The sequence below is a fragment of the Metarhizium acridum genome (genome assembly GCF_019434415.1).
Source record: "Metarhizium acridum strain ARSEF 324 chromosome Unknown scaffold_1, whole genome shotgun sequence".
In the NCBI taxonomy this organism is placed as follows: Eukaryota; Fungi; Ascomycota; class Sordariomycetes; order Hypocreales; family Clavicipitaceae; genus Metarhizium; species Metarhizium acridum.
In genome coordinates this window covers 3,503,860-3,522,499 of record NW_027094015.1, presented here as the reverse complement: position 1 = coordinate 3,522,499, position 18,640 = coordinate 3,503,860, and the positions used below count along the sequence as shown (strand labels likewise).

The window sequence follows — 18,640 nt, the reverse complement described above, 5'->3', positions numbered from 1 at the left end:
GTCATATTTTATTAGGCCTCGTACTCCGTACAAGTAGAAATACTCGACAAGGGTGTTCTGGAGTAGATACAAAGGCGGCAGCACCTTGACACATTCAAAGGGATTGATGCTTACATGCCGAAATGCACACAGAAATGTCACGAAAATCATTGGCCAGCAACCCCATCTAGGTGCACGTGACTACTTCCGTTGCTGTGACAACCCTTTCTGCTCCATAAACCGCCTGTGTTTACGGACTCTAGCATTCGACCAGAAATTGGTGCTTATGTGGTGTCCATATCATAGCATTCTTTGTCATTGTACGAAAATAGCTCTTATTCGTCTCTTTTGGTTTACACATCTTGTGGTCAGACGATAATCTGTCTGTCCCCTTGCAGCCCACCTTGCAGCCCACACAGTTCCAGTTCGTAGTGGAAATGGCTCGGTTGGCTGATTATTGGCCTACGAGTGATGGTGAATTGCCACATCAATGTATACGGTCGAGGCAGGTGTCGAGGCAAAAGGGTAGTAATTCCGAGGTTGAGTGCACAAACTCTGTTCCTCGTATTTCTACTCCGACTAGAAGAGATCTCGTACCTAAAACTACCCAAACAGCCTCAAGTCGCAAAATGCGACGACTGCGTGGACGTGGTCAGGCAGCCGCCAACCCCTTATTCCAGCCATGGAGCGCACACGATCACGATGGAATACAAGCTCGCTCGCAGACCACCATGAGAGAATCTCCTGCAAAGCTGGGCTTGGTTACTGAATTCGAAAACGACTCTCCTCCAGCATTAGCTCGTCCAGCTCGCATCAACGCACTTAGTCTCATCTCTCCTACACGAAAAGCAAAAGGCTGCTCAGAAGTGCTGAGGAAAGGCAGCTTATTTCCACTAGCGACAGAAGAGCGAGAAAGGAAAAACTCGAGATTTGGTTCCGCTCGGATACGAGAGAGTCTTGATAGTTCTAGTCAAACAATGTCCTGGACTCTACAATCATCCTTGGACCAGGAGCTTTTTAATCACGGGTCGCATCAACAAACATCTGCGGAAAACTCAGCCCATAGTTCGAGTATCACCAGCACTTTGGCTGTTGATAGATCGGATTATTGCTGTGATGATAATCGTAAGACAGGCAGTTTTTCCATTCTCGACCCAGGATCCGCGTCTGTATCTTTCCCTCCCGGCATTGGCAAATTCACAAATAATTCACTTGATTATGAACGGCCATCTGTGTCAACAGACTATAATAATACTGAGCAGACTGGATACGAAGGACCGCTGAAGCCAATTGGAGGGAATGTTCCGAGTCCAAACAGGGTATTATCGAGTAAACTCGACAATGAATCAGCCCTGCCAGGGAAGCTCTCGCCTATTCAGTCTATCACACCATCCTATGACAAGAACTTGTTGAGCTTGTTTGAACAAATGCGGATAGATTCTCATGAGCTGTCCACTGCCGACGGTCCCAAGCCCAAACATAAGCTGTCCGATTTCATCACACCACCTAGCAGTCCTCCTCAAACTCTGAGCTCATCTCGCAAGCATCAGCCTATTCCACAGAAGCCACGTGGATCTGCCTCAAATGCGTCCTTGGCTGAGACTTTTGTTGACGACTGGAATTGCGAGCTTACTCGTCAAAAACAGATCAAATCCGCATGCCCAGTCAACCAGTCGAAAGAGGTCTCGAGGAAAGGAAAGAAGATGGAATTCGAGGCGACAAAACAAGCCATAGCTGAAAATTTTGTTCGGGAGCTGGATCTTCAAATTGCAAACGGTCAGATTTCCAAACTAACCAACTCTACAAATGGCGTGAAGATTGTCTGGACCAAAAGTCTTCACACCACCGCCGGCCGGGCGAACTGGCGACGTGAGACCGTCCGAACTAAGCAATCTGACGGATCAATTGTTGACACAATGCATAAACACCATGCTTCAATCGAACTTGCCGACAAAGTCATCGATGATGAAAACAGGCTTCTTAATGTGCTGGCACACGAATTCTGTCATTTGACTACCTTCATGATTAGCGGTTTGACGACTAATCCCCATGGGAAAGAGTTCAAGTCCTGGGCATCAAAATGCTCCCGTATCTTCGGCCACAGGGGCATTCACGTAACCACCAAGCATGCTTACGAAATTGATTTCAAGTATAAATGGGAGTGTACTGATTGCAGACTGGAGTACAAGAGGCATTCTAGAAGTATTGATACGCAGCGCCACCGATGCGGGACCTGCAAAGGCGAGCTCAAGCAAGTCAAACCTGCCCCAAGAGCCAATGTCGCAAATAATAAAGGCGCGTCAGGGCAAAGCGAATACCAGCTGTTTGTGAAGGATCAGATGAAATTGGTGAAGCAGGAAAATCCTGATGTTCCGCAGCGAGAAATTTTGAAGATGATCGCCGGAAAATGGGCTGATGAGAAGAAGAAGCAGAAGAATGCCAGATCCCATACAACAGAGGACACAGTAATAGGGAAACAACCAGACGAGGCCCATTTTACTACCAAATTAATGGATGATTTAACTCTTGGTGATTAAATAACAGGAGCAATAAGCAGTTGTGGCACTCTTCTCAAGCAATAGGGTGGCGTTTAGGCCTGTACAATAGGGATTTCATATACTAATGGTCATACGGACTAGTATTTAAACCAGATTTCAAACTGGATCAAGAATCTGCCGAAAGAAACAGTACTCCAGAAAGCTCTCCATAAGAACTTCCTCTCAGTCTCAGCGTACTGGTGAAATGGTGAAATAGCCCTAGTACGTTTGAGACAATGTGCAGTTGTACAGCACCTGCTAGTTGATAGAGCCAATGCAAGACTATTTCGAATACAGCATCTGGTAGTTGCCGTTTCATATCCAAGTTACGATTCTCCAAATAGCCCCCAGTCTTTAATCTTAAGCGATTCCCAGATCCGAGCCGAGTATTCCACGGCATCTCCAATCAGCTTACCCTGCTTGCCAAGCTCTAGGTCAACCTCGTCTTCGTCATACTCCCCTTTTATATGCGGCACGTTGATTGTAATGAGAATATCTGATTTGTATTTCTCCAGCCGCAATAGAGTCATTATGATAGCTGTGAAGTCTGGTGGCGAGCCGCCTTGACGAGATTGCCCGATCCTGGGGGTCTGGGTGGCGATGAGCGTATACGCTGGGGGTTTCGACCTGAACCCAGTGTCGCATATTAGCCAGAGTCACGTTACAAAAAGCAGATGTCCCCAGCCGAATATTTCTCACTGCTCAATGGGGCACGTACTCGAGGCGAGAAAACTCGGTTTCTGCGGTATTCCAGATCTTTACAGTATCAATATCTGACCCTACCATGTCTTCTAGGTGTGTCGTCATTGCGCGACCATCGATCTCGGGGCCATGTCCCGGCTCGCCAACTCGCTCTGTAATATCAAATATGATGCTGGTAAATCCGTCCTTATCGATCCATACTTCTTGGTTATCTGGCACTTGACGTAGTTTGCTGTGGACATGTTATGCCGTGATCGATATGATGAGAGATGGGCTCGGTCCCAGTTTCGATTTTCTCTGTGGCTTACCTGACATCGGCAAACTTCTCTGGTATGTCGCAAACAATCGCACCTCCATAAAGGGGAGTGACATGGTATTTCGGCATTTTCGTTTCGCGTGAAGCTGCTAGGCAGGCGACTTGCGCGATGGTCAGTATTTGCACAAGCTGCTCGGGAAGCAAGCAGTATGATCTTACAGTGGTAGGCATCAACTAGCGTCTTTAACAAAGGGAGTCCAGTCCTAGGGTCGCTCTTCTTAAGCGCAAATCGTCAGGGTTTTGTATAAGTCTGACCTGATGTTTCCTCTGGTGGTTTTGCCAGTTATCAAATCATGGGAAGAAAGAATGAAGCATCATCTCTATCTACCCAGCCCCTCCCGGGAGCTTATGGTGGGGTTGGCTAATACTGTCCGCAGCAAACCCCAACCTGCTCCCTTGCTGGTACCCTGTGCCCCGTGCTTTGTTATAGCCCCTCTGGTGCGATAAGGCTCCAAAGGGGTTGCGAGCTCCACAATGCCCATGCTGATAGCGGGCGACCTTAGGGCGACCCGTTAATCGCGCTAGGACTGTACTAAGTTAAATGTAGTGATTTGTAAATTACTATCTTATGGGTACACTTATTATCACTTAATAGTAAGTAAATGTACCTTTTTAAATTCAGCTTCTTATTGGATATATATATCCCTGCAGATACTCTATTGGAGTTATCGCACCAGAGGGGATTACATCATACATGTACTCACTCGTGTGGCTTTGCCAAGTCTCAGCAGAGCCGTAACGCCAAGTTTAAGTCAGGATCATACCACTGCCTCCTCTCCATCATATTCCTATTTATAGAGGCGCAAGACATGGTAGGATGCTAGCCATTTACAAGGCCGTGCACAACACGACAATTTGTGCCGGACATATGATGAATTAGAAAATAAGTGGAAGCACTTTGGTTTCGTATATTCTCGTACTCCGTATATGTGCTAAGTTCTCAATGCCTCGTATATGCCAAAAAGCTCCCCCAGCCAGAAAAACATATCCCACACCGCGGAGCGCCGTGGTGAAGCACATTTCCAAATAGGTCAATGTATAGGATGACTTTATCTTATCCGTAGCCGACCATGACCCAATTGTTTCACCAAAAACAGCTTTATTCACCAGCTCATTAAGTAGTCCGCACGCGGATAGCACATACAGCCATCCAATACCGATGACGAAGGGGTATCAAGGAGGCAAGGTAGAAGAGTCTTGGACCAGTTTGAATAGAGTTGGGTTGCCTGAGGGCATTGCAAACTTGAGGAGCAGGTAAATACTGGCATTGTCTTGGTACAGTGCAAACTTGCAACAGGCAACTACATCAGCGGTAGAAGTAAAAGCAAAGGAAGGAAGGAAAGAAGGAATGCAGCGTGTCATCATGTAGTCTACGACTGACTCGCTTCCTGTTCTTCACGAATAGACGTCATACCCGAGCCTGCTACACTACTCGAAAGTGAGGGCTGGCTTGGAGGTGGCATCGCCATTGTCTGTCTTTGAACCAAGTTGGACTCCGATGCATCGTTGGAAACGTGGTTGCCTAGCTGTGAGGGATTCAGCCTGTCGGTCTCGTCTGTGTCGCCTTTGGCTGCTACAGTTTGCGAAGCCGAGTTCTCAGAAGCAAGTTCTTTATGCAAAGGAGATGAATGAATCGGAGATGGAGACTTCTTGCTCTGTGAATCACCGTTGCCATTATTGCCTCCCCGAGAAGAGTTCCGCGGCGACACACGTCCGGTCTAAGACGGGAATGAGTATGAAGGTAAACCTGTAAATTGCTCAGGGAAAACTTGCCTGTTTGGCCCAACGGAGTCCACAGCTGTTGCACAGATCCCTTTGTCCACTTGGGCCACGTCGCCATTCTGGTGTATTGCGAGTATGGCAATTTGCACAGTCTCTGACCATATTTCCGACCCCTTTTCGTCGTTTTCTCTTCTTTTTGTTGGACAGAAGCCCACCAAGCTCTTCAGCAAGAATCCTATTCACCTTCTCCATCTGCCTCAGCTCAAATTGCCAGCTGGAGCATTTTGTCGTGCGAAGCTCGTCGAAGATGTTGTCTTCGGCTGCTAAGGCTGCATCCTGTGTCCCGGGCGGCAAAGTCCCTCCCGTCGGTTGGGAGAGTTGCCCGGCACCCGAATGTAATTCAGGAATCGCGTTAGAATGAGATGATGTTGAGGCTGCTTTGCTATTGCTCGTCGCAGTCGCTGGGATAACACTCCTGGACGACGCTTTCAGCAACTTTGTCTGTGCGAGTAGAAATGATGGCTTCTGCCCTTCTGGAGCATCACCCGGATACAGTGTGGTTTGGGCCTGTAGACCCTGGCCTCGACGATTCTGGACTTCATGCTTGCAAGTAACAATTTTCCCTCGACGAGCCAGTTCGATTGATCGCCCGAACTCAAGGCGAGATTCCTTTCGCATGAGCTCTTGGATGCTTGTGCCGACAAGTGATTCGGGCTGTAAATCCAATAACGACCTGACGTTCGATGAAACAAACAAGAACATTCCCGAAGTCGACAACTTGGTCCACAGCTCACTATCGCCGATGCCACCATTTGTCTCCAAGTTTTTGCGACTAAGTGCAAAGACAGGTCGTTTGCGGCCAACCAAGATGAGACACTTCCTACCTTTACCCTGCTCAACAAACAATGACCCGTGACTTTCAAACCACGTATACCCGCTTTGCTTCCGTCTTATCCTGAAAACAATATTAACTTGGGTGCTAGCTGTCGCATCCTTCAATTCTCGTGTAACAGGTACAATGTCGGAGGGATGGCAAACCGAGGATAATGAATTGCCGACGAGGTCAATAGCATCATACTCCAGAACTCGCTTCGAAGACGGGGATAAATACAAGAATAATCCTTTAAGAGACAGGACATGAACAACATCATCGGTGTTCTCCAACAGCATCTTATCCCAGGACTGCTTATGCCAATCAGACACCAATCCCTTTGGGCTAAACTGCTGAAGGAGTGTTGATACATCATCAACGCCCAACGTTTGCCCGTTCTCTGGCTCCCATTGACTGGAAGCTGGCGGTGTCCAGATATACTGACCAATATCATTGTGCTTGTAATTAACTTTGACGCCACCGAGCTCTTGTCCTGAAATAGCATCTGGGCATTCGACGAGGTCGATCTGGAATCCAATGAAATATCTGATATCGTCCGTGTCCCATGGTATCGGTATCATGGTCAGCAAGTTTAGAAATGGCTTTCCGCCTTTTCGATAATTAATCAAGCTTTGTTGAACCTCACGGCCCTCTTGAATCATCTTCTTCAAATTATAAACGGCACCATCATCCACGAATTCGCGTTTGGATCCAGCCTCAACCTTGCCGTCTGGTGCTTGAAGAAAGCGACAATTCTGACCTACAATCTCATGGCGGCTGTATCCCGTAAGATTCTGGAAATTATCTGACACATAAATGATTGGGCAGTCGTTCATTGTGACGTCACAAACGACAAATGCACATGACATGTCAACGGCCCCGAGATGAATCTTCGGGTCTTTCCTTGTGGCCACCAGCCACAGTGCTTTCAGCATATCAAACCCACTCTTGGAGTATATTGTTTTCTCCTTGTTTTCTCGAGGCGTTGATATCGTGGCTGGGGTAGTGGGCCCAGATGTAGAATTTGGCTGAGTGATCGCTGATTCGGAAGATATGTGCCCTGACAGTGAATGCGGTAACGGTTGCCCCAAGTTGTTTGACACGGGGTTCGCAGCCATTGTTTCAGGCACCCGACCCGCCGGTGGATTCACGGCATTCAACTGCGAGGTCGAGATATGCATCATGCTATCGGGATGGTCGTCCATAGAGCCGGGTAGCGTATTCGAAGTTGTTGTAAGAGTTGAGCTACTCGGCGCCGGTTCTGTCGCGAATGTCGCACTCAAGTCGGGCATTTGTCCAGAAGCAAACGCACTGTTCATGGACCTCGCCCCAGACGCTGCTCCAGGAACAGGCGATGGTGGGAAGAGTGATAGTGAAGGCTCGTTCGTCATCTGGCTCAACTCGACGTTGCCGAATGGAGGTGGATTCATAGGACCGATCAGGTCGGCCGAAATTCCAGAGTAGTCAGCCGCATCGGTAACAAAACCTCCCATCTGATCTGTCATTTCTAAACTTGGATTGATGCCATGAAATGATGAGCCAACGGGCTGTGAAAACTGGAAGTTTCCCAAGTCATGCTGACTTGGGTCAAAAGCCATGACATCCTCAGAGGCCGCGATAGAAGACATTCGCCGAGGGTTTTCGTCTTGCATAAGGGGACTTCCGTAAGCATGGGGCATGCTCTTTCGGCGGTGCATCTCAGTGTGATTATTCCTTATGATATCATCCAGAGAGTCCCCTGATATCATCGGTTGGTTCGGTATGAGTTGTGGCATCGCGGACGGTGGCGGTTGCAGAGGCATTTGCGAGCCTGATACCGATGAACGATTGATCATGTCGATGACGTTGCCGGAGGACTGCTGCTGCTGTTGCTGCTGCTGCTGCGGCTGCTGTTGCTGCGGCTGTTGCTGCTGCGGCTGTTGCTGCCCCTCGAGGTGTTGTGGCATTTGACGCTGCACCTCCTGGGGAGGCAGCGCATTAGTTTCGTAGTAGTCATCCATGGTAACAGCATCTGGGAAGACGAATGTGGCTCCGTCGCCCTTTCAACGGGACGGGTACAGCAGTCAAGATGGGCAGCTTCCCCCCCCCCGGATATCTTCACGGTCTCGATAGGAAGGCGAACTTGAATAAAACCGAAGTCCCCGAAAAGTTTTCCCCGCGAAAGCTTCTCCTCCGTATAGCCCCAATACTTGATGACAGAAATGATGGCTTTCCTTGCCAAGGGTTCTCTGTGCGTTCCAGGACAAAGTCGGGTGGATTGGATAGGGATACAGTAGCGGCGACAGCAAGAATTCTGGTAACAAGTACACAACGTCGAGTCGGACGTTACGGGTTGATGGAAATTGTTCTTAACGGTATCTTTTGCGTGGCGGGAGCGTAATTGCTGGTGTTGGGAGTTGGAATATACTTTAATCACTTGGCTGTGGAAGTAAGACGGGTGAGGGGGTGAGGTGAAGGCGCTTCAAAGTCACGGATGCAGCAGGCAGGTGTGGGCCATCAATCAGTCCTCTCTTCACCCGTCGGCTCAATGAACACTCGGTTGCGTGCATTGGCACTACAATCTAGACTCTCCAGCAAAATGTAGTTAATTGTATGTCGCTAGTAAGCCCGCGGCCCCGCCGTGTATAAAAATCAACTTGGCTATGGATCGGTACCTTCCGCGTAATATTTAAGCCATTGCACATGTCAGCCAGTGTCAGCAAGCTTGTTGGGTTGTCAAATCCTAGTTGTGATGGTGACCTTTTGCCTCTTGCCTCTTGCCTGGTCTCCATTTGCTTCTGCATACTTAAGGTACCTACCTAGGTACGTAGGCACCTTGCAGGTATCTTACCAATATTATTTACTAATACCTAGGTACTTAAGTACCTAACGTAGTAGTTACTTGCACTGGACATATTCGAGAGCTTTCGTACTATTTCCTCGACAGCTACACGTCTGGGAGCCCAACCAACACATCTGGTGCCACTAACAAGTCATCACATTGGACAAACACTTGGGCACGTGCCTGGCACTTTTTGGTCGCACTCCCGGCACTTGTCTTGTCGTCTTTAGAACCAGATCTTCCTACTACCTAGGTATTAACAGCAGAGGCGCAACAAGCTCTGCGGGTTTCTTCAACTTCGGAATATATCCACATCTCAAGGAGAGAGACCTGTTTGAACAGTTTGTACAGCGTACATCATTTGCCCCTTTCTGCCTCTCCACAGAGGCATCGTACTAGTAGAAGCAAAGTTTGCGGGTCCGGTCACTGATTGCACAGTTTGAAGTAGAAATAAGCAGAGAATGCACATAAAACTCATTTCCTCTTAATTCTGTATCTGGAATCCTTGCTTTGCTTTGCTTTGCTTGTAAGTCACTTCAAGGCAAACAATGATGCCATTCGTAGTCTATAGTCCTCAAGCCAAGTAAAATGTCATCATCCACCCATCCTAGTCCGCCCCGACCAGCCGTTCCCATACAGCTTCTCATTCTCTTGCATTTGCTTCAAGCATGGTGTCTCTAGTGCATTATGCAAGATGAAGGGAACCAAAGTAGTTTGCTCCCCCGACGTCATTTGAAATATTCTACGCATGCCGTCGCGTTAGAGACTTTGCGCAGCTTTGTCTTGTCCATCTTCTGCTACATCATTCGATCACATTTGCATCCAAGTCTTAGTTGAAATTACCCATTATTGTTTGTTGTGCTTCAGGGGAGAATTGACTTAAAAGGGGCATTGGATCGACACTTGTCGCCGTAAGCAGTGCCTTCGTTGCAGAGGCAACCCGACTAGCCGTCTGTCCTTGTAGCGCCTCTGCTTCCAGAGCTTGTGCCACAAAAACGAATATCTTGCCTGCTTGATTCAAAACTACAGGATTACGCCTAGCAAGGTGATATGGTCAGTATACTGCAATGAGTTCCTCTGTCATTCCAAGTTTGCTTACTGGTCAATCAATTCGGCGAGGTATGCGTAAGCATACGGGGCTGCCTCCTCGTCATTGGTGACAGGGAGTGTTTCAACCCATTGCGAAACGACAGTTTGGACATCCCCCACGCTACCAGCATTGTAATGAAGGATTTTGGCTATGGCAGCACATGCATTCTCTGTAGCGTATACATTTTCGTCGTTTCGGGCTTCCGGAACCTGAGTAACCTGGAAGAGATAGGGTATTGAGCCTCCCAGAAACTGTGTCCATGGTGCTCCTCCGTGACGTGCTGCGACGCCAATACCATACGCGGCAGCCTGTCGGATAGCTGCAGATGGATCTCGGCAGCCGTCAATCAGAGGTTGTGTGATATAATTAGCATACCGATTGCTTTCAGGTCCACAGTACTCGAGGACATCATCCAAGATGCAAAGACCCCATTGCCTTTGCGTTGGATCTGTCGAATTCAGGAAGCTCTCGTAGGTGGACATTAATCTTTCCCAGGCAGGAAGGAATGCTGCTCCATGGTTCTTGAAAATAGAGTGGAATGCCTTGTTCATGTCCGACAATAGAGTTTGGTCATCCTCAATTTCCCTTTCAATCTCTTCGGCTTCGTCTTCAACATCGTCTGCCGTTGCCCCTGCCTTTTCCTCGGCTCGCTGGGTAACTCTGGTTTGGTAGTCCTCGATTGTCGAATGAACTGAATCTATGAATCCATTCATATGAACAGAGGTGAGGCAATCCTTCCCAACTACTTCCACGGATTCATAGAAGCATTGGTACATCTCAGCTAGGGTCTCAATAGAAGGCTCAGCGCTCAGCACCTCGAGAAGTTTACCGACTGTAGCCGCCCAGAGACCCGCAAGTTCGTTGGAAGGGCATCCATATGCCTTCTTGTATGAGCTTAGCAACTGTGGAACCAGTTTGGCTGAGATATACCGGACGGGGTCATGGAAGAAAAATGCCAGGCCAGGGAGTGCAATCTTTTCCATGATGTTCGCAACGAAGGGGGCGAAAGCTGCTTCGAGAACCTGCGCATAAACGACCAGCAATTCAATCGCCATGTGTTTGTCATCCATGGTACTCGTTCGAATACCAATCATCTTTCCCTTGAGAGGGACAAACTCCCAGCCGTCTTCTCCGTTCATTTGTTCCGCTTGCTCATCATCGTCAAGCAGCTGAATGTCAGCCTTTGCCATAGCTAGCTCCAATAAGGGCGGCATGACATTGTCCAAGAAGGGTACAAAGTCTGAGCCAAGCACACGGCACATCCGGCCCCAACAATGCATAAGATACTGTGCTTGCGGGTCGTCTGCATCCGTAATGTTAGTCTGTATGTTGGCAAGCAAGTTGACGAGAGTCATCGCGTCTTGACCGAGTCGTTCCCGGCCAACGGCAAGAGCGATTAGGGTCGCACATTCCATGGCTTTGCCACGAAGGAGTCTATACTCCTTCTCGCTCTGATTTTGAAGTACATTGACCAGAAGTGGCATCAGCGTGTCATAGTACTTAGAAAAAGCGGCCTGCGCAGCGTCGGCGATGGTAGCAATAGTAGACAAAGCCTGCTCCTGCACATAGCGCTTCTCGCTCTGAAGGAGCTGAAAGAGATGAGATAACAAATCATCAAGATATGGCTCCAAGATTGACTTTTCCGCCTCCTCGCAAAAGTTGACCAGAGCTGCGGCGGCATGGGACTTGACTCTGGCCTCCGGAGAGTTCAAGACTGGCACGACAGCTTTCAAAATTCGGTCGTAAAAATCTGTTTGCATCTTGGGGGCGAAATCTGTGCTCATTTGCCCCAAGGCATTGCAGCCTGCCCAACGGACCCGAGGGTGAGGATCTTGCAAGGCTGGAATGACCAAATCCAATACCTGGCTCAATTCCCCAATCATAAATTCGCGACATCCTTCCGATATCGCAGAGATGGCCATCAGAGCGGCGTGACGATCTCTCCATGCCATCGAGTTCATCATTCTGGGAAGCCAATTAAAGGTTGGGGCCAGGATGGTCTGCCCCCCGAGTTTATTTGCCAAGCGATCCATGGCCTGCTCGCCCGCCACGTGGTTTTGGTCACTTTCGTCTTGGTCAAGCTGAAGCAGAATATAAAGGTCAGAGCAGTCCAAAAAAAGCGATCATGTACGAATAGCTCCACTTACATCATCGGAAGCCAGCCACTCCGCAGCATCGTCGTCGTCTTCACCTAAATCGGTCATCAAGCTCAGGCACTGAGTGATCATATCGTTGGTGTAAGAGGGATCTTTTCGACACATAGACGGTGCAAAATCGGCAAAAGTCGCCATGAGTTCGAGGGCGTTTTGGCGGCAAATGCTGTCCAGCTCTTTGTCTTGGATGACTGAGATGCTGAATTGGACTAAATTCTGGAATAGTTGTTTGAACATTTTAGGAGCCGTTTCTGCTAGGTCAATCAAAGCCAATAGGGCTTTGCTCAAGTCTTCCGAATCTTGCGAATCCTTGATGGGCGGAAGCACGTTGAGGACGTCAGGAATCAGGGCGTAGTACTTCATCTGGGATTGTTTGGTGATGGTACTGAAAAAGGATGCGAATGCCTCCATGGCGGCAAGGCGAACCTAACCGAATCATTAGCTTTCCACTCCTCGTTTCTTCGTCATATCTACTTTGCCTTCACATCATATGTAGTCATGTTTGTCACATACCATGACGGCATCATCTTTGAATCCTTTCTGGAACGCTTGAAGCACAGTTTCTTCATGCTGTCGCTCGATTATTCCCGGCGTCGTTTTAAACACTCGAAATGCGTTCTCTCGCTTCTCCGCCTCCGGAGCCTGGCTGAGCTGGAAGAGCGCCCCCAGAAGTTCAGGCCAGGAGTCGTCTATCCCATGACTTAGAATTAGCTCCGGGAAAGGGGAGGTTTCTGCATTCCTTTGTATACTCACTGTTGTCTGTATATTGCCTAGCGACCTCCGCAACTGCATCGCTAATCTTGTTGCGAACGATTCGATCAGGTTCCGCGCCGAGTGTTTCCAGGAGTTTTTGACGAATGACAGCGGCTTGATCTTTAGCCAATGAGTAGAACACATCCACATTATTTCCAGACTCTACTTTGCGGGTTTTAGAGGCTATCCGACGAAATATAACTGCTGCGAAAGATCGAGCCTGGGAACAAAACATCAGAGAAGTGATGCAAGAGAAGCGAATGGCATAGGTCACGTACGGCATTATCTCCAGCACCCTGTATCTGTTCAGCAAGTCCCATTAAAAGAACTTCCGGACGGCTGTTGGTCCAGTTATTCTGAAGATGTTCTTCAGCCTGAGATCGAGTGGCATTGTCGGCGGACTGGAGTGCTTGGAGCAACTGAGTCAGCTCGGCATGGACATCGGCGGATAGAAGAGACATGATCGCGGCGGCAGGGCGGTGCAAGCGCCTTGCAGCCTGAAACTTTGTCTTTTGAGTATTGGCGATATCTGTGTAAGACACGTGTACGCGCGTTAGATCGAGGCCAGGTGTATGTTGGAGTAGGGAGGGCTAGGAAGAAAATCACGACCACCTCCAAAGGGTCACAACTTTTCGTGGGAGAGAGAAAGTGGGGGAGGGGAAGACGCGGGTGGTGTGGGCTGGTTTTTGGGTTCTGCGGCTAGGAGCATTAAGAAAGGGCCCGGTACCTAATAGACAGTCCCACGCAACGCAATAAAAGCTGTTGTAACTACTAGTAAGTGTACACGTGCGTGGTACATATATCAGGGGCACTTGGAGTACAGCAATCGTGTCAACCTGATGCGCAACCTACTTAAGACTCAGCACCCTACCTAGTACCTACCCGGGTAGGCAAAAGGAACAATCTACCAGTACTTACATACCTAGGTACCTAGGAAGGTAGAGCAATGACAGGCGACAGATGCCTGATGCGACATCTCGCTGATGTCGGACGGATGTCTTATTAGTATACGTACGTAGTATTCGAAACAACCACACCAAACCGGCCACTGCCTGACCCGACAGAGGAGTTATCATTATCTTGCTCTGGCCATCCAACACCCAAAAAAAAAAAAAAAAAGACACGGCATGTCCTCGTTGACCTGTTAAAGGCTAGCGCAAAAGGGCAGTGGTTACCCTCCGGGGTTGTACCTCGCGCTCCAAGATCCCGCGAGTTCGAGTTCCGGCATATCGAGTTCGGTGAAATACCAGCACGCCGCAACGTGCTGTTAAGGCTGGCCGGCCGCCAAAAGATTTGATAGCCTGTGATCGGCATCCCCAATTCGTTGAGGGAACATTGGCACTGCCGACATTACTCCGCATAATACCAGCAGGCAATCCAATCTGGCTTTAACGACGGTGTTTAGGGTGGGGGGACACGGCCAAACCAGGTGTGTGAGAGAATGGTGGCGCAATGTTTTTAAGGATGATGCACCAAAATCCTGCCGAGATTGGAATTGATGGCAAGTTGGATACCTGCATGCTGCGAGCCCAAATGACTGGACGCTAGCAAACGCTTCAAGGCAGGTAGCGGCCTAGTGGTGACACAGTTTGTGCCAGAAGTTGGCATAATTGATGTTTGGAAAGTAATTGTTTGTACACAAGCCCATTACTTCCGCTACAGGTACGGAGTAAGTCTGGTAGGTTGATCTACTCCATACCATAAAACCACTGCCAGCGGCACACCACAGCATACATAGTATCGACGCTAGAAATTAATTATGCGTTGGATGTGACAACGAATTGCCTTGCTTGACATGTCTGGAGCATAAGTATACGCAGGGACCTACGTGTAGGTAGGTACCTAGGGTACCCTGAGTGCCCAGTCTTGACCAACCGCGGCTCCCATTGGCGACGTCACCGCAAACTGTAATTTTATCCCCAATATCCCCACCCCCGCCACAGACCGACCCTCATCGACGTGTTCGGATAACTAGCTGCTAGTCCCGACAACTCGATATACCATTAGAGGGCTCATAAAGCTTCCTGTTAGACGCAATCCTGTGATCTGCAACAAAAAGTTGCGACTCCTTCCTTTCTTCCCTCAATCATAATAGTGACCTCGCTTCGTTGAGCCCTGCACACATACATGGTGGTCGAAGTTGCTCCACGGGTGAGATATTATCGTGCCGAACTTCACCTATAACAACAACCTTGCCCGACCCTGGACGGCCGTAGAGCTCATCAACTGGGACTGTCTTTTGTTCATGGATCCTTCTCCTGGCTCCGTTCAAGGAAGGGGGGAAGCGTTAGGAGATTCTGGTTCCCCGAGACAAGCAAGCATTGACCCGAGCCATTCCGGCGGTTCTAATCACGAAGGTCCGCCACAGAGAACACCGTCACTAAGCAATATAAACAAGTCTGCACACCGGCAAAGTTTCGCAGAGAACCTCCGAAATGTTCCTCCATCCCCCCGCCATCGACACCCTTCCTTCACTCAGGCGGCAGTTCAAGAGCTGTTGAACCATCCTCCATCGGGGCAAAGGCATACAAACCCCAAGTTTGCTGGAAAGGAATGGGTTGAAATAACAGTCGGAGAGCTAGTTTCACCGGACGACGTGAAATGGGTTGACATGGACAGTAGTGTGGAAGAGGCTACAATGGTACGCATACGTCCTTGTTATCCCGATTGAATCGCGGTGCTGCTTCCTAACTAGTTGCAATCGCTAATCATCAATATAGGCCTTGTTGAAAAGCAAGACAAATGTAGTCCTTGTGCGGGAATCCAGCTCCTTGCCCGCTGCTCTGGCCACCTTTGACTACTCGGATCTCAACGCTTACCTTCTAGTCGTTGTTGGCCTCTCAAAGCCCGAGGCACATCAAGTTGAGCTATATAACGATATAATGCTTAACGCTCGGGAGGGGAAGAATATCTCTATGCGACAAATACAGCCCCTGTGTAGACAGGAACCACTCGTCGGACTTCCGTCAAATGGCAATCTGGCCCAAGCTATCGAAATACTAGGAAGTGGAATCCATCGCATTCTTATTACAAATTCACTCGGCAATGTTGTAGGAATTATGAGTCAGCTTCTGATGATTGATTTTTTCTGGAACGAGGGTGTCAACTTTCCTGCCGTTGACCGCTTGTACCCTATCATGCTACGAGATCTGGGTGTAGGAGCACAACAAGTTATCTCTGTCAAGTCAGTGATTTTCCCATTTCCTTTTGTATCCGCCAAAAATTGGAAACTCGAGCACCAAACCTAACCAAACACATAGTTCGGATGCCCCTCTTTCGGAGGCTCTTATCCTCATGAACAACGAGGGATTAAGCAGTGTTGCAGTCGTTGACAACGGCCAGAACGTGGTTGGCAATATCTCAACCAAGGATGTCCGCCATCTTATATCTGCGTCTAGTGCACCTCTCCTTGACGGATCGTGCATGCATTTCATATCTGTTATTTTGAATGAGCGGGGCGTAGAGAAGGGTCGAGATACGTTTCCCGTTTTTTTCGTGAACACGTATTCTACGCTTGCTCACACCGTCGCCAAACTGGTTGCTACACGTTCACATCGCATGTGGGTGGTGGAATCTGCGTCACCCTCGCCATCAGCTCCAGCTACTCCCTTGATGGGGTCGCATGGCGTGGTCAGCACGCCTCAAGCTCCGGTGGCAGCCCCTACATCAGCGGTGCCTTCTGGTGCAGTGCCTGCGTCCGCCATGCCTGGTGCGCACCTCTCTGGGAAACTGAGTGGAGTGTTGTCTTTGACTGATGTCCTTAATATATTCGCCAAGTACACTGGACTGCATCCTGCCGATCCTTCAGAGCAGCGAGCAAGGCGGCGACGAAGCTCGAGCAGCTCAGTTCGCCCCAGCTTGGATTCCTCAAGGCCGAGCCTCGACTTTCGTCACTAGCTGTCTGTTAAGACAATATGGTGTATACGCAGGGAGGGACGCGCAGGGAAATTGAGAATGCTTACTTGTATTGGTGGCTACGATTCATACATATCGAGTTGACAAGGCTGGGCGTTTCAAGACGCTGGATGAATTTAGCCTTGAGGCCAGGAAGGACTAGTTTACTTATTGACCTTTTCTGTAGCTCTGTCGGGCCCCTCATGAACCATTTTGTCCTTACGTATTCGTTTCATTACGAGAATATATGTTATGCGTGCCGCATGCCGCACACCTCACGGTATGTGAATGACGAGCAAGGCAAACGATAATTACAGCAACGGTAGCAAACCACCGTGACCTTCTCATCACGTTGAATCATGTGTAAGGAAAATATTGTACAGACCGGGTCTGCTCTATAAAAAGCAAAGGCTCGTGTGTGGGCTACTGATCGCATGAAGAAACCCCGCCGCCGATGCCCCAAAACCGATCCGCATCAAAAGTTGCAGCATTCTTCTGTTTCCACAAGTCATTGAAAGAAGAAAATAGAATCACATCTCCTGGCCAATCAAAAAATTCTTCCCTGATGGCATCTTAAGCCACTTGTTGATTTTCCAAACCCGGAACTGCAAGTCCATTCGTGGCACCCTGCATTGGCCAACCAGTTTCGGTAACCACAACTTCTTGTTTGCAGCAATCCTAGATTGAACCTTGGTTACGGTGTCTTTCAACCATTCCCCAGATTGCGACACATCAATCGTGCCGTCAAAAAAGGCATGTGCATTGATTGCACAGTAGTCTTACTCGTCACGCAGCTCGGATGGGCTAAAACCGCCGTGAAGGTATCTACTATGACCACAGGGCCATCGTAACCCGCTTCTCGGAGAATCGACCGCGCCTTGCTCATTGACCAAGTCACATTCTTGGGAGATGTCTCACCGCTGCTGACCCGCTCGGTTCCAACGCTAACTGTGTGCACCATATCCCAGTCACCGTCAACTCCAGAAATGATCTTGTTGGCCTCATCTTCAACAGAGGACGGGTTCCGTATACCCAAGAAGAGCTTCATTCCATGTTTCTTGGCTGCAGAATACAGCATAGGAACTTGGTCATAGTCTGTGCCGTAGGCTCGGACAAAGGAATAGTAACCTGCCAGTCTCTGGATGTCATCGTCAACATCTTGCTGAGACTTGCAGTTCTGGTCGGACCTATATGCTGCATATGAAACGCCAAATAACCCGGAAGTTGAAGGCTCGCCATCGGCTATTGAATAGGCATAATTTTTTCCTGTGTAGTGAATATCAGCATAACCTGCCTGCAACAACTAAGCTAAATGAGGAAGATTTACCACCAGGCTTCCCAGCAGCAAAGGACAACAAGCCCAAGCTCAGTGTAATTAATGTTGTCAAAGACATAACTTCGACCTATCAGTCGGGGAAGACCAAATGACTATCAATGCTAAGGTAGGGGCTTATTTCAGCAGAAATTTAACTCTCTCTTCCAGCTGAAGGATGATGGAAAGGAACGCCTCACAGCCCTACGCCAAAAGAATCGCCAGTAGGAGAGCGACTGTCTTTGTCCAAAGGCAAAGGCCGGATTACACTTGTCGGCTCGGCAAGTGATGCTCGGTTGTCAACGACCTGAGATCAACGGCATAGTGCCGGTCAACCTTTTCGAGAGACGCCATCGAGTAATAATAAATGGGAGAGCTTTTGTTTACGACCGGCCTTGGACTCTGCTGGTTGCCCCGTACATTTTGGACGTCAGACGATCGAACATTTGAGGTTTTTGCGCAAAACTCCAGCCAGCGAATCTCATCATGT

The 18,640-nt window shown here is 48.9% G+C and overlaps 6 protein-coding genes across 6 annotated transcripts; 2 read left to right on the top strand and 4 right to left on the bottom strand.

The window, feature by feature from the left end:
• Positions 1 to 271: 271 nt before the first annotated feature.
• Positions 272 to 2,557, top strand: J3458_001055 (uncharacterized protein). Its single transcript, XM_007809836.2, has one exon. The coding sequence runs from the start codon at positions 417 to 419 to the stop codon at positions 2,514 to 2,516; it is 2,100 nt and encodes a 699-aa protein (XP_007808027.2). The 5' UTR covers positions 272 to 416; the 3' UTR covers positions 2,517 to 2,557.
• Positions 2,558 to 2,842: 285 nt separating this feature from the next.
• Positions 2,843 to 3,868, bottom strand: J3458_001054 (uncharacterized protein; the record flags this gene model as incomplete). Its single annotated transcript, XM_007809835.2, has 3 exons — positions 3,527 to 3,868; positions 3,235 to 3,450; positions 2,843 to 3,143 (listed from the first exon to the last, which is right to left on the bottom strand). Exons 1-3 carry the CDS (start codon positions 3,703 to 3,705, stop codon positions 2,843 to 2,845), a joined length of 696 nt encoding a protein of 231 aa, XP_007808026.2. The 5' UTR covers positions 3,706 to 3,868.
• Positions 3,869 to 4,393: 525 nt separating this feature from the next.
• Positions 4,394 to 8,722, bottom strand: WC1 (blue light receptor). Its single transcript, XM_066116503.1, has 2 exons — positions 5,308 to 8,722; positions 4,394 to 5,252 (listed from the first exon to the last, which is right to left on the bottom strand). The coding sequence occupies exons 1-2, from the start codon at positions 8,125 to 8,127 to the stop codon at positions 4,905 to 4,907; spliced, it is 3,168 nt and encodes a 1,055-aa protein (XP_065978385.1). The 5' UTR covers positions 8,128 to 8,722; the 3' UTR covers positions 4,394 to 4,904.
• Positions 8,723 to 9,416: 694 nt separating this feature from the next.
• Positions 9,417 to 13,568, bottom strand: PSE1_1 (importin subunit beta-3). The gene is made up of 6 exons (XM_007809833.2): positions 13,223 to 13,568; positions 12,945 to 13,164; positions 12,705 to 12,880; positions 12,186 to 12,617; positions 10,048 to 12,119; positions 9,417 to 9,985 (listed from the first exon to the last, which is right to left on the bottom strand). Exons 1-6 carry the CDS (start codon positions 13,403 to 13,405, stop codon positions 9,778 to 9,780), a joined length of 3,291 nt encoding a protein of 1,096 aa, XP_007808024.2. The 5' UTR covers positions 13,406 to 13,568; the 3' UTR covers positions 9,417 to 9,777.
• Positions 13,569 to 14,878: 1,310 nt separating this feature from the next.
• Positions 14,879 to 17,136, top strand: SDS23_1 (cell separation during budding). Its single transcript, XM_007809832.2, has 3 exons — positions 14,879 to 15,585; positions 15,665 to 16,128; positions 16,205 to 17,136. Exons 1-3 carry the CDS (start codon positions 15,190 to 15,192, stop codon positions 16,839 to 16,841), a joined length of 1,497 nt encoding a protein of 498 aa, XP_007808023.2. The 5' UTR covers positions 14,879 to 15,189; the 3' UTR covers positions 16,842 to 17,136.
• Positions 17,137 to 17,544: 408 nt separating this feature from the next.
• J3458_001050 (uncharacterized protein) lies at positions 17,545 to 18,232 on the bottom strand (the record flags this gene model as incomplete). Its single annotated transcript, XM_066116502.1, has 2 exons — positions 17,545 to 18,104; positions 18,166 to 18,232. The coding sequence occupies 2 exons, from the start codon at positions 18,230 to 18,232 to the stop codon at positions 17,545 to 17,547; spliced, it is 627 nt and encodes a 208-aa protein (XP_065978384.1).
• Positions 18,233 to 18,640: the final 408 nt, after the last annotated feature.

Coding starts and splice junctions, on each gene's coding strand:
- J3458_001055 (XM_007809836.2), top strand. CDS start 417: ATGGCTCGGTTGGCTGATTATTGGCCTACGAGTGATGGTGAATTGCCA.
- WC1 (XM_066116503.1), bottom strand. CDS start 8,127: ATGGATGACTACTACGAAACTAATGCGCTGCCTCCCCAGGAGGTGCAG. Junction 5,253..5,307: donor GACTCCGTTGGGCCAAACAG/GCAAGTTTTCCC, acceptor TTCCCGTCTTAG/ACCGGACGTGTGTCGCCGCG.
- PSE1_1 (XM_007809833.2), bottom strand. CDS start 13,405: ATGTCTCTTCTATCCGCCGATGTCCATGCCGAGCTGACTCAGTTGCTC. Junction 12,618..12,704: donor TCAAAGATGATGCCGTCATG/GTATGTGACAAA, acceptor TGATTCGGTTAG/GTTCGCCTTGCCGCCATGGA. Junction 9,986..10,047: donor CTCGCCGAATTGATTGACCA/GTAAGCAAACTT, acceptor TCACCTTGCTAG/GCGTAATCCTGTAGTTTTGA.
- SDS23_1 (XM_007809832.2), top strand. CDS start 15,190: ATGGATCCTTCTCCTGGCTCCGTTCAAGGAAGGGGGGAAGCGTTAGGA. Junction 15,586..15,664: donor GTGTGGAAGAGGCTACAATG/GTACGCATACGT, acceptor TCATCAATATAG/GCCTTGTTGAAAAGCAAGAC. Junction 16,129..16,204: donor CAACAAGTTATCTCTGTCAA/GTCAGTGATTTT, acceptor CCAAACACATAG/TTCGGATGCCCCTCTTTCGG.